Source organism: Aphelocoma coerulescens, chromosome 8, assembly GCF_041296385.1.
Source record: "Aphelocoma coerulescens isolate FSJ_1873_10779 chromosome 8, UR_Acoe_1.0, whole genome shotgun sequence".
Lineage (NCBI taxonomy): Eukaryota > Metazoa > Chordata > Aves > Passeriformes > Corvidae > Aphelocoma > Aphelocoma coerulescens.
The window spans coordinates 11,353,010-11,366,927 of NC_091022.1; the positions used below are offsets into that span (position 1 = coordinate 11,353,010).

The 13,918-nt window shown below is 50.2% G+C and overlaps 1 protein-coding gene across 1 annotated transcript in view; it reads left to right on the forward strand.

Annotated features, from left to right (window-relative positions):
• Positions 1 to 13,918, forward strand: part of NR5A2 (nuclear receptor subfamily 5 group A member 2) — an 87,806-nt gene that overhangs the window by 4,236 nt on the left and 69,652 nt on the right. The window contains exons 2-5 of the mRNA XM_069022626.1: positions 5,925 to 6,062; positions 8,467 to 8,585; positions 9,815 to 9,956; positions 12,695 to 13,341. Coding sequence (XP_068878727.1) covers positions 5,925 to 6,062; positions 8,467 to 8,585; positions 9,815 to 9,956; positions 12,695 to 13,341 — 1,046 coding nt within the window. The remainder of the gene's footprint in view (positions 1 to 5,924; positions 6,063 to 8,466; positions 8,586 to 9,814; positions 9,957 to 12,694; positions 13,342 to 13,918) is intronic.

Consider the following 13,918-nt stretch of genomic DNA (forward strand, 5'->3'; position numbering starts at 1 on the left):
TCGGCTCCAAAAGGGCAGCACAGAAAAGAAAAAGAGCCTCATCAGAAAAGTAATTATTATTGCTGGGAAGAGGCGATGGGATGGCAGCGGAGGGGAGCGTCGGGATGGTCCGGGGAGTCCCTCAGCCGCCGCGGAGCAGCGGCTCCGCTCCCGGGCGGGCGGCCGCGGAAAGGAGCCCCGCTGCTGGATTCGCCTCCCGCCTCCGGTTGCGGGGAAGCCGCCGCCCCCGCGGCAGACAGCAACGATCAGAGCGAGCGCGTTTCCCCGTCGCACCGTGAGCGGCAACAGGTTCAGGCTGTGCGGGACTAGAAGGCGTTTTCCCTACAGAATTCATGTAATGGGGGGGGAGGATGGAATTTCTAGAAGAGTGCCTGCTTGCAAAACTGGATCTAAGTGTCGCGTGGAACAGAGTGCAGTTCGCTGCTGATCGAATAGATCCAGGGAAGCCCTGCCGCCAGCTCTGGGCACGGCTCACCGAGTCCCCAAGGGCGCCCGGGGATGCCTCAGCCCTTCCATGCCTTCCCAATTAGTTCAGCAGAATGCCGGTCGGAAAGCTGCCTTGCAGCAAGAACTGCCCGGCCGTCCCTGCCCACACAGGTGCGGGCGGCCCGCGGGAGGGAACGCGCCCCGAGCGGGCGATGCTCATGGGGCACGGCGGGGCCCTGCGCCCCGACCCGGGCGGGACGGGGCAGACGGCGGCGGGACGCGATGAAGCGTTACGACACCTCACTGATGACTCACTTAGCAATAAAAGAAAGGCAATCAGAGCGATGCTTTACCACTCACTTGGCCCTGCTCACTCCTCTCTCCGGAGTCTCCTGTCATTCTGCATCACGCTGCTGCCAGGTGTTCATAACGCAGCAGTGCATTCCGGCGGGCAGCAGGAGCTTGGCCAGGCTTGAAAAATAGCTTCTCGGTCAGTAATTGACCGTTTGGAAATGGCTCTCTATGCCGGACCAGAGCGGAACGACGTCTCTGTAAAATAACAGTGAATGATTAGCTGCATAAAAAAAAGGCAACAGGCACAGTTGTGATCCTCTGTGGCGTGCGTTTTACTACAACAGTATTTCAGTCTGAGGCATCCACTCTGTTTTGCTGACAGTGGATCAAAAACAAAACAAACAAACAAACAAACAAAAGAAGAAGAAGAAGAAGAAGTGGGTGGAAGTGTATTTTTGTGTTTGGGGTGGGTTAATTTTGTAAGTTAGGGATTTTTGTTCTGGGTTGTTTGTTGGTAGGTTTTGGTTTTGGGGTGTTTTTTTGTTTTTTTGTTTTGTTTTGGTTTTTTTTTTTCTAGAGGGGACAGTTTGTTTCCTAAAGCCTGATTTGGAGGCACTAGCAACCTCCATTTAATGAATCCCTAGGAGTTAAATGCAATATTGCCTCAGCAAAATGATGAGAGGAGACTGCTGGCTACACGGTTCGGAAGGTTCCGAGGTACTCTGCCCTTCATACTATAGGGGTGATCTGATTATGACAAGGACCGAGGGGGGAAGGCATGAGATGAAAGGGAGAGGAGAGGAGAGGAGAGGAGAGGAGAGGAGAGGAAAGGAGAGGAGAGGAGAGGAGAGGAGAGGAGAGGAGAGGAGAGGAGAGGAGAGGAGAGGAGAGGAGAGGAGAGGAGAGGAGAGGAGAGGAGAGGAGAGGAGAGGAGAGGAGAGGAGAGGAGAGGAGAGGAGAGGAGAGGAGAGGAGAGGAGAGGAGAGGAGAGGAGAGGAGAGGAGAGGAGAGGAGAGGAGAGGAGAGGAGAGGAGAGGAGAGGAGAGGAGAGGAGAGGAGAGGAGAGGAGAGGAGAGGAGAGGAGAGGAGAGGAGAGGAGAGGAGAGGAGAGGAGAGGAGAGGAGAGGAGAGGAGAGATCTTGGCCGTGCTTTTCCTGGTGTAAACGGTCTCGTAAAGTTGGGCGTGAGAGGTGTGTGAGGTGGAGCAGCAAACTCGCGTTCTGAACTTTCCCAGCTGCACAGGGATCCCGTGCCTGCCGCACTGCCGCACACTGCCTGCTCCGGGTCCCGGGGCCGCGCCCCTCTGTGCCCGCTGCTGCGCCACTGCGTGCCAGTGGCAGTGACAGCCCGCGCCCGAGGCTGCGTCGCTGTGCCGGGGACAGGATGCGTGGTGCTGACTCCCTCCCCGAGCCTGGCTGAAGTCATTGTTGTCACTGAGTGATGGCTCAGAGCGGCTCTGAGCTGGCGGCAAACGGGAATGTTCAGCGGGAGAGAAAGGAAGACAGGATGCGGGTTTCTCTCCTTAAATACTTCCCTTTAAGTCTTTTTGATCGGTTTCGGATTTAGACTTCCAAGCAGAAGAGTTTCAGTCCTCCAAGTATTTATTTATTTCATTTGCTCCTGGGACGTTTTTCTTGAACATCTACCCCCCTCCCCCCCAACCCACCCCACAAGCGTTCACTTTCGCTGCTGTGCTCGGAAGGTAAATCAGATATTCTCGAGGACACCTCCCGACACAAAGCTCGAGGAGACCATGTTATTTGTCTCTCATGGAGCAGACCCCTCCAAGCTGGAAATGTCTCTGCTTAGGGAAAAAGACTTTGAAATTTGCTCAGGTTCTGTGGCCTCTTGGAAGCTGTAAGCAATCGGAGCTTGCCTTGAAGTATCACACTGAAGCCTCTACCTTGGAAACAAGGAGGTGGAAAAGCTTCAGATTATTTAACATTAGAGAGTGGGTTTTTTTTAATGTAAATGTACATACATTTAAATAGGGAAGTATAAAGTATTCCAGGTCTTGTTCCTTGTACTAATCAAGGCTGCTGGAGGCTCCCCGAGCCATCATCTTTTATAATTATAATTACACGCGTCAATCAAGACCTTCAGGCAAAGTCAGAACAAGGCAGGCAAACTCAGGAGAGAAATCGCATTTAAAAAAAAAAAAAAAAAAAAAAGTTTGGAGAACTTGGTAAGGAATGGAGAAGAGATTAGAAGAAAGGGTAATTAAGGTTGCTCAAGGCAATCGTGAGAGCTAGAACTCCATGTTAAATTAAATGTAGCCACAAGGGACCAGGTATCATTTATAATATGTACTGCCCTAAACTGTTACTTCGGAGAAACGTGGATGTGTAATAACCACTCCAAAGTATTCCACAGCAATAGCTCGAAGAGTGACTTTGCCATGTACAGTTGGAACTCACTCCAGACACTTCCCAGGCAGAATGACATTAAGCCCCCGAGTAGGAGGGAAGAGCCCAGGGAGCGGTGCTAGGGCCGTGCCCGCGGGGGAGTGTTGTCCAGGGAGAGCCGGCCCTGCGCGGGCCACCAGCCTGCGGGGACACTTGGCCGCCGTGCCCGTGGGGGCCGCAGACCGCCTGACCCCGGCAGCACTCAAGCTGGTTTCGCCTGCCCTGTCCGGATGCGGCGTTTCCTTTCCCGGCTTTTTCCCAAACGCGGCTGCCTTCCCGGAGCAGCAGTAACGAGAGTGGCAGCACGGAGCGCCCCGATGGAGCCCAGCGGGCTGCAGGACCCAGGTCCGCAGGTGTCTCGATGTTCTGGTGTAAATGCACCTGGGGCTGTGCTCTGACAACTCCTCTCCTGCGGGGAAGGGCTGCGAGGAGGCGCCGCTCCTCTGCGAGCCGCCCCCGGAGTGCTCTGGCCGCCCGTCGGGCCCAGGCGGCCCGGCTGCAGGCTCGGAGACCCCCGACCCGCAGCCCTCACGGCGGGCGCCCGGGGGAGCGAGCGGAGCCCGCGCTGCTCTGTTGTCGCCGCCAGCGTTGAACCGCCCGGGCTCAGCGCAGGGCGATGCTACACGGTGACGCCTGACAGGGATTGTTTGTAACTAATGCTCCTGGGAATAACTTCCCAAGGGCCGAGACAGGGTCTCAGCCCGACTTGTTTCTGGCTAGAAACGGAGTCATTCTCTCTAGATGGTTTTCAGCCACCTCGTCTTAGCCATCGAGCTGGTCGCTCCTGCAGCTCACCATATTGCTGTCCTAAAACTTATTCGCAGACGTCCTGTTAAATTGTGAAATTATAACTTGAGAAATAACGCGTTGGTATCGTTCGCCTGCTCGCGCTCCCGCCCGAGGGGGAATGGCGAAAGGTGAGAATGGAAGGCGACAGAGAGGTCCGAGCCTCTCTGAACGTTGGCTCCATCCCCCAATTATCAAACGCTGCACAGGGAAGGGAGAAAAGACTTTTTCTAGTCCGGTGGTGCTGGTCTTGGGTTGGCTCGGAATCTGCGTTGAGTTAGCAAAGGTTTCCCAGCTACTGGATGCAAAAAGTTAAGAGCACAGCCGAGTCCGCTCTCTTCATGTGGAATGCTTGTCCCAGCACGGGTTCACCCTGCGATCATCAACACTACTGAATAAGTTACAACCTCCAGTTTTTACTATCTCTCTCCCAGACGATGGGAAATGCCATACTCCGCGCTGGAGACACCCGCGCCCCACTTTCCATCGGAAGCAATTTTCATCGCCAAACATTTTCAGCTCTTAATATATACAACACTGTATACAGATTAAAGAGTCAGAGGAGTACGGGCAACAGAGCGCTTGGATGAGGGGCTCGGATGCTTTCCAAGGTGCAAATATCGTTCATCCCACACCATCAAACCTATGCGGCGCAGTTAGGAACGGGGCGGAACGCCCCGGACCGTCCCGGCGAGAGAGGGGCGGAAAGGTCAACGAGGGCAAGCAGACCTCCGGCCCGGCTCGCCGGGCGGTCGGCACTCAGTCTCCCCCGGAGCCCCGGCAACGCTCTCGCCGCTGAGGCACCCGCTTGCGAGAAACGAGTTCTTTGGGACAACTTGCAAACGAGTGCCGACTGCTGCACTGTGAATCGAGGAAAAGGGGCTCAAGGGATGCCTCAGGGCTTTGGCTTTTGTGCAAACGATGCGGCTGACACTGGCCGATTTCGCAAGAAGCTCAGAGAAGGGACACCCGAAAAGCCTGAATAGGTACAGCGAGCTCCAACGCGGTTCCCGCTTGCTTGTATCAGACCCCAGGGCTGGGCGGCGGCAACGTGGCCGCAAGGGCTGGGGTTTCTGCTGTTCACCCCACCCGCTCAAGAAGGAAGGCGAGGGCCGGGGTCTCCGCAGCCACCGCTGGCCGGGCGAAGGCATTGCCCCTCCGGCCCCAAGAGAAATTGAGTGTGGCTGCCCACTGGCAAAGAGGCACGGCCGCTGAAGGCAGTGCAGGGGTAGCCCAGCTCGGCGAGGCTGGTGGCCCGTCGGGCTCCGCTGGGGAAGGGAGGGGAAGAAGCAGCCCAGACCCTCACAGCGCAGCCCCGTTTAAGAACCGGGTAGGGTGTGACTTCACTGGGCCACGGTGTGTGCTCTGTGTGTGTGTGTGCGCGGGGGGTGTTGCTCATCCCGCCTCTGCCTTATTGGCTGCAGTCGCGGTGTCGGGGCCCCCCTTCGCCGGAGACCTCGCTCCCTGCACCCCCCGGGCTCCGGGAGCGCCTCCCCGCGGGCCCGGGGCTAGAGGTCCCGACTCGGCACCTCCGCACTTGTACCGGGGGGAAAAGGGGGAGGAGGAGAGGGAGGGGGAGGAGGAGGAGGGAGGAAGGGAGGAGGGGGACGGGGGTGGGAACCCTGTCCAGCAGCACCAGCGGCGGCAGAGTGCTCCTGTGCACTGTGCTGCTCCGCATGGATCGGGGCGCCGGGCTGCCGCCGTGCTGAGCCCCTGGCGGAGCTGCTGCGGGCTCCCGGGGTTCCTCCTTCCTCCCCGGCACCCCCGGTCTTCCTCCTCCTCCTCCTTCTCTCTCGTCCGCCCCCCGCCGCCTGCAGCCCGACTACCGCTCCGCGGCTCCCCTAGCCGCGGGCACCCGGCGGTGCTTCCCGGCGGCCGGGGCCGCTCGGTGCTCCCGCTGCAGCTGGGCAAGGGCTGGCGTGGAGCAGAGGGAGGGAAGAACAGGAAGAGGGGGAAGAGGCAGCAGCCGCCGAGCGTCCCTTGCTCCAGCTAAATCTGTGCTGCCGTGTCCAGGTGCTGGTGTCGCGGACGGACACGGAGCCCCCAGCCCGGCCCGCAGCCGCCTTGTCATGCTACCCAAAGTGGAATCGGAGGCCCTGGGACTCGCCCGGTCGAATGGGGAACAGGGGCAGATGCCGGAAAACATGCAAGGTAAGGGGGGAGGCGCACGGCGCTCCCCCTCCGCGCACGCTCGGGTTTCCCTCGGCAAAGCGCCCCTTCGTCCTGCCAAAAAAGTTTGCGGCAGTTGTTCGCGAGGTGCCCTGTCACCGCCCGCTCCGCGCCCCGCCGAGCCCCTGCCTTCGCGGGCCAGCTTTCAGGGTGACTCGAACGGGCACCGGGGGGCCGGGGCGCCAGGGCCGACGACAAGGCCCTGCTCAGAAGGTGCAAACGGGGCCGAGGAGCCGTCAAGCATCTGGCCGGCGGGAGCCTTCCCTGAGGTGCAGACGTCCCGTCGGACAGTGCCCGGCCCCGCTGCAGATCCAGGGGATCTCGGTCTAATCTCCTTTCCGCGCAAAACTGCCTCGAAGTTTATGGCACGGGGAGTTACGCGTGAAAGTTCTGGCGAGCACCCCGTGTGTCACACACCGTCCCGGAACGGGAGCCGAGGGCTCTGTCCCGCGGGTGCGGCGCCCACAGGTACCGTGCAGGTGGCAGCGGCGGTGTCGCGAAACTTCGCAGGAGACAGCTCTGGACGCCGTGGCGGATTTGCGCCCTTGCCGGGTACCCAGGAAGGCAGAGGGATGCCCGAGCTGGGATGGCGCTGGAAATGTCTATGTGGGGTGGCGGAACCGGACTATTCCCGGTGCCCTGCTCAGGGCCAGAGTGGTGCGCCGAGGGAGCCGGCGCAGACCCCGCCGAGGGTTGGCTCCCTGCCTTGGAGCCGGCAGCCCGGTATGCGGGCACTGCCCGCCCCGTCCTGCACGACTCTCCCGGGGCAGAAACTCCCGTCCCGGCTGCTCTTGAGAAATGATCCCCTCTCCTCTCGGGAGCCTGCTGGGAAGTAGGGGCAGAGTGGGCCCCGGGGGCCTCGGAGGTAGTGGGGGCGACCCGACCGCCCCTTTCCTCTCCCGCGGAGGAGGCTCCCGTGCTACCGCACGGCGCTTGGAAAAGCCCTGATTTCCCACTTGGTTTTTCCTACGGGGAGGGGAACTTCGTCGCAGCGTCGGACCCTGGAGCCGCGACCGCGGGAGCAGAGGGGAGGGCCGGGCCCTCCTCCTCCTCCGCCTGCGGCCGCCCCGTGTCCGCCCCACGCCGCTAACAGGCGGAGATCCCCAGGCGTGCCAAGGTGGCTCAGGAAACGTTTTGCCGGCAGTGTGACGGCGGGACAGTGCCCCCGAGCTCCCTCGAACGCCGGGGCGCAGCCCCTTGCCTTGGCAAGCCGGACAGCCGGGCCGCGGGCTTCGGGCGGAGTCTGGCCGCCCCGGTGCCCCCGAACTGTGGCAGCCGCGGAGTTAAAGACAAAGAGGCGACATCCTAAGCAGTCCAAGGGCGATGCCCAGAGCCTCTTGCTGTGTTCAAGAGTCCTCCGCTGCCACGGTGCTCGCCGAGATCGGAGGTTTAGCCGCAGGGAAGGGGAAGGAAACCGGCCCTGGACTGAGCAGCTGAGTTTCCTCTTAGGAATAATCGGAGCGGCTGACTGGGCTCCTTGCGTGGGGACCCCGGCTCGAGCTACCGCGCTCCGTGCTTTCATTCCGCATATTTTAGCCCCCCGTTCCCTCCTGACGGCCGGCTCCTCCCTGCCTTTCCCCGAGCAGCGCAAACTTCAGGCGGCCCCTGCGTGCAGGTTTCACGCCAGCCCCCGGCAGCGGGGACGCCGGGTCTGCTGGCCGGGCAGACCCTGGCCGCATCCCCCGAGCACGGCGGTCCCGGCTCGCTGTCCCTCTGCCGACACGTGGACAGCTAAAAAGCGTCTCCCCCGTGGCCACGGACCCGCTGGTTGCGGCAGCCGGGGGTGCCGGCACGCAGCGCTCGCCCCGGCCCGCAGGGATGGTGGTCACCTCGAGACGACGGGCTTGGGAGGCGCGGGGGAGGTCGTTTTAAACTGGTTTTGCGAGTAACTAACTTGGATTTCATGCAGTGCAAAAGTGCACTGTGAAATACAGGTTTAGTCTAGGTAAAAATTTACGGGCTGATGTTGAAAGAAAACTTTAAGGGAAAATAACTACTTTCAATATACAAGTGAAATACGCAAGTTTACAATATACAAGTTTCGTTCTGCTTCTTTAAAGCTTGCTCCTGATCCTTTTCGGATTTAAATGAATTTTTTCAGTTTGTGATTCCATAAAGTAAGGACTAGGCTAAAGGCACTCTTTAAGTATAAATATTTAGAACATAAAACTTAGAAGCTGATGCGTTTTGTTACACTTGTTAAGTACCATGCAGATTTGCTGATGATGGAAAGTTGCAATTTGTTTTTTAAAATAAAACTTTTTTCTCTCTCTTTTCAGTGGTGTCCTTGTTTAAGTAAGCTTTTTCTCTAGATGAGAAAAGTTGCAGAACATTTCAATTAGTAATGTAAATTCTAATTGAATGTGCTATTTCTCCTTTCCCCCAGTGTCTCAGTTTAAAATGGTGAATTACTCTTATGATGAAGACCTTGAAGAGCTGTGTCCAGTCTGTGGAGACAAAGTGTCTGGGTACCATTATGGACTTCTCACCTGTGAAAGCTGCAAGGTTCTGTACTAATTACTCCATAAAAACACATGCACAGCAAAAATGTTTCAAATATAGACAGGAAAAAAAGGATAATTAAATAAACCGGTTGTATAATAATTTGGGTTATTTCTGATATGTTTCTTAATACATTCATAAAATAATTAACCACCAAAAAGCTTTAGGACTTAAAAGTCTCTTTGAGAGAGACATCTGCACAAATGGAAACAACTTGGACTGTTTTGCATTGTAGTTTTGTCATTGCTTTTAAGTATTTTGCTGTTGTGATGTAGTTCTAGAACAACTTCCACTCCTAACTGTCCTAAATACTGGGTTTAGTTGATTTGTATATTTTCAGAGTATTTCCTTTTCTGGAGGATAAAGTAGGAAGATTATCCTCAATGCAGATCAGCTTTTCAAAATCTAATGCAGCTTTCTTAAGATTTTTATTTTCATCCTTCAATATTGCAATGTAAATTTCTGTGATTATAATGACCATGCACTTTTTTCATGCAAACTGTAACTGTCAGAGCTCACTTGACACACAAAGTCAAGTAACCAATTAACTTATAGAAAAATGAACATACCTGTGTCAGTCTATTTTGCTATAAGGTTTAAATAATGGTGAATTTATGACAGGTCAGATTTTTCTAAAATTTTTTAAAGGTTTTTTAGTTCTTTAAGCAGTGCACTGTAAGTGAAACTCCTTTGCCAGAACAATGCAATTTAAAACATTTAGTTGCGTGGAAAAATTAACTTAGCCCACTATATTTTCACTAAAAAAATAATCAATGAGAAGTGAGTGAGAAGCACTTACTGTGCCTCCAACATGCCCCACTGGGATGTAGAATAGCCAGAGGTACTCTGTACTTCTCTTATCTCTGCAACAGTGTTCCTACTTATTTCATGTAAAACTACTTTAAAAGGAAGACTTTAATAATTCTGCAATGATTAAAGGATATGAAAGGAACCAGTCAGTGTCACTATTTCCACCACAGTGTTAGAAGCACAGAAGGCTACAGCCTTCTTAAAGTCTTACCAAGCTTTGGCATTAAGTCTATAAAACACAGCACTAACACAAGAAAACCTCCTCTGGATTCTGGTGGCTTTCTCCTGGGTTCAGCTGACTAATTTAAAATAAACTATGTAAGTGCTCGAATGACATCTGAAAATTGTATTACAGTGATTTCCATGAAATGCTGAAACACACGTTTAAGCAAAACAGGCTAATTTTTGTGTCTATCATACAGGGATTCTTTAAGCGAACAGTCCAGAATAACAAAAGGTACACATGTATAGAAAATCAGAATTGCCAGATTGACAAAACACAGCGAAAACGATGTCCTTACTGTCGATTTCAAAAATGTCTAAGTGTTGGAATGAAATTGGAAGGTAAGAGCTATAGTCTTGCTGGTATCTTCAACTATATTATAAAATAATAGGATAAGATATTAATGCATTGTATTTTATATTTATATAAAATTTATATATTTATGGCTTTGAAATGATAATAAAAGGTTACTTTGTATGCTCAGTGAATTTGTTGCCTTACAAAAAAATCTAATATGTAAATGGTAGATCACTACCATTTAGCAACCAGTCAAAACCATAATCCATTTTGTCATATAAGTTTGATATTTTGTCATATTGTTTGATATTTCAGGCTTTTACAGTTTGTGACTTCATGGATGTAGATTGAATAGTTTTGCATCTTTTTAAAAAGACTTAATTTAGATCAAACATAAAATATGTAACAAGTGTCCGGATTAGAAAAAATAATTATTCCATTTGGTATGGAGAGAGACCTGATTTTATTTGTATTTTATCTACGGTTGGGTTGTTTTGGGTTTTTTACATATATTCTTCTGACAACAAGGCAGAACAAAAGAAACAGATGAAATAAGGGTTTTTCTCACACTGACTTGCCTTTGAGATTAAGGAACCAAATAATCTCTAAAGTTGTGTCCTATATTTTTGTGATGATACACCTGCAAGGCTATTGCAATTGAAAGAGAATAAGGCATTTTGAAGTACACTTTCTGACTTCATTTCACTTTCTCATCTACAGAGAACAATGAAAAGTGTACAATGCCCTTTGAGATAACCGAATGCAAAAATACCATCAACTTGAATTTGTGAATCATACATAGTTCATTCTAACTTTGATATATAAAATACTAAAATTCAGATTTCACAGCAGATGACATTTTCCCTTGACCAAGGACAAGCTCCTAAATTCCTTCTTGTTACAATTGTACTGAAATGACATTCACCCTAGACGCTTAACTGGGAAAAATCAGGCCAAGGAGGAAAACCATAAGCCATGAAGGGAACCAGAAAGGATAAGACCCAGACACCAGGCTCTGGCAAAGGAAAGCTGTTGATATAACTGAAGACAAACAGAAAAATCAGCCTCCTGCAGTTTGATTGATTCAATACTGTTGTATTTGCCCATAAGACAGAGCTAGCACTGACACACGGCACCAAACATCCTGAATCACCGCATGTGCTTCTAAATTCAAATAGTACAATTACAGGACATGTGGAATCCTTTTGTCATTGTTGGCATTAAGAAGAAGCATAAAATACACTTGTCTACTCCTACTTTTAACTCCTCTCACTTGCTGACGATACAAGACCAAATTTTGTCTTCTGTGATTACATAAAGTTCACCTTAAATTTAAGTAGGAGTTATACAAAAGCACTTGGTAATCCAATTTGGCTCATAGTTTTTAATTGCAAAGTACCTGTGAGGATACTGTGTATAGAGATTTAAAATTAATTACATTTACTAGTGATGTAATTAATTTTGTGCATTTTGTTCAAAGTCAACATTCAGCAGCAATACTGGCAGCTCATTTTTCCTACAAATTCAAGCAAAGCACCTGGAGTTTTAAAGGTACTGCAGAAAATGTACTTTAGCTTCCTTATATACACATCCATACAACTTCTTTTCCCTTGTTTAGAAAATTTGGAGAACATGTGCTCTCCTAATTGTAAATACTTGTGACATTATATGTATATCCCTGATAGTGATATATATAGCCTTAAAAGTCTACTTCATAAATTACCATGGACCAAAAAAAATCATTAAACGTTAAAGTCCTTACGATAAGGTACAATATGATGCATATCTAGCATTCATAATAAATTTTTAATGTCCTACTAATCCCTAAGATAAAAAGCTTAAGAACTTAACCTCCAGCTATCTCAGCAGTCTCAACATGTCACCAGGCTGTCAGAGGTTCTTCTTTCAATCAAATTGCCGTTGGGCAAGGTGGGCTTGGTGAAAGCTCCTCACTAGTCCATTACATATATCCCATGGTGACAGACACTGCTGTGACAGAGACCACCAGTATGACTCCCAAGGCAGCTGTTGAGTAGGATTTGTTTTAATTATTTCTAATTCCAGAGATATTATAAGCCAGAACAGTGTCAATAGTTTCTGTTTCACTTCTACCTTCCATGTGGAAGGCAGCAAGCTGACAGCTTTCTCTCTGCACATTCCAACTGCAGCTAAACATTTCCGCAGAGCTGTTCAGCTTACTAGAAATCTCAAAGTTTTACACCAACCTGAACAGAATCATCAAAAGGAAATGCTCCCTTTTTGCCAAGAGAAATGTATTCTCCTTTGTGACTACTGAACATTTCACAATTTACATTTCAGATGTTTTGCTGCGGTGGAAGGCAGTAATGGAATGATTATAATGAGACAATGTGGTCTGCTGGATACATCTCAGACAAATTCTGGACTTCAGCCCTTGTTTCTTAATGACATAGTAGCTTGATATAAACCCAAATGTACATTGAGATTTCCACATGATCCCATAGCAGGTGTGAAATTCCTGTAGCCATCCATTGTGTTTGTCCCTGTGTCCTAATCAATGTACAGAGAAGTCCTTCTTTGTTAGTAATATATGCATGTGACATTTAAATCACCAGAAAAAAGTGACATTTGTCAAGTCAAAATAAATCCTTTTCTTTAGGAATAAAAGTGCAACTCTGAATTTGGAAAAAAAAAAAAAGAAGAGTTACATTTTTACATCTCTGCTCTTTCCTAATACATGTTTGATTAAAGAATGTTGATTCCAAGTGTTAATAATGATTTACGACCTCCTCTCCCCTGACAGCTGTGCGAGCTGACCGAATGCGTGGTGGTCGAAACAAGTTTGGACCAATGTACAAGAGAGACAGGGCATTGAAGCAGCAGAAGAAAGCCCTTATCCGAGCAAATGGACTGAAACTGGAAGCCATGACTCAGGTGATCCAAGCAATGCCAACTGACCTGACAATATCCTCTGCAATTCAGAACATCCATTCAGCTTCCAAAGGCCTACCTCTGAACCATACTGCCTTGCCTCCTACAGACTATGACAGGAGTCCCTTTGTGACCTCCCCGATCAGCATGACAATGCCTCCCCATGGCAGTTTGCAAGGCTACCAAACCTATGGCCATTTTCCAAGCCGTGCTATCAAGTCCGAGTACCCTGACCCTTACACTAGCTCACCAGAGTCAATAATGGGCTACTCATACATGGATAGTTATCAAACAAGCTCACCAGCAAGTATCCCACATCTGATATTGGAACTCCTGAAATGTGAGCCAGATGAGCCGCAAGTCCAAGCTAAAATCATGGCATATCTGCAGCAAGAGCAAGCCAACAGAAGCAAACACGAGAAGCTCAACACATTCGGGCTTATGTGTAAAATGGCTGACCAAACCCTCTTCTCCATTGTTGAGTGGGCTAGGAGTAGCATCTTCTTTAGAGAACTTAAGGTAGGTAACAATCTTACATTACATTATCATTCAGTCAAGAAAAAAATACTTTTTCTTACAATCTTGTACTTCAAGCAGGAAAGCACGGGTTTTGTTTTCTCCCCCCCAAGCATCTCATTCTTTATTTATTTGGCTTGAAGTAGGCAGACTATTACAAGGAGAAACTTGCTGCTGACTTCCACCTGAGCCTGTAATTAGCAAAGAGATCCAATATTCAGTTCATCTTTTCTGTACTTCAGTATTTATCACAACTGTTGTTAACATCCATAGGGCCTCACATAAATTCTACTCCTTCCCTGTCAGCATCGCTCACTGTCTGGCTTGTACTCAGGGCTGTAAGCACACCTGTTACACCATTCCACATTCATTTATGTAATTATTTCATTACCTTACTTAACATGCGGGGGAATGCCATTTCTGTCCATCTCCATTCACACCTTATATAAGCCCATATTTGGAATATTCCGTTTCTCAGTGGGATATTGTTTTATTCATTCCCGTGTGTCTAATTAACTGTGCAGGCTGAAACCTAAGCAGGATATAGATGGAACAGAAAGCAAGGAGGAAGTAGATAACT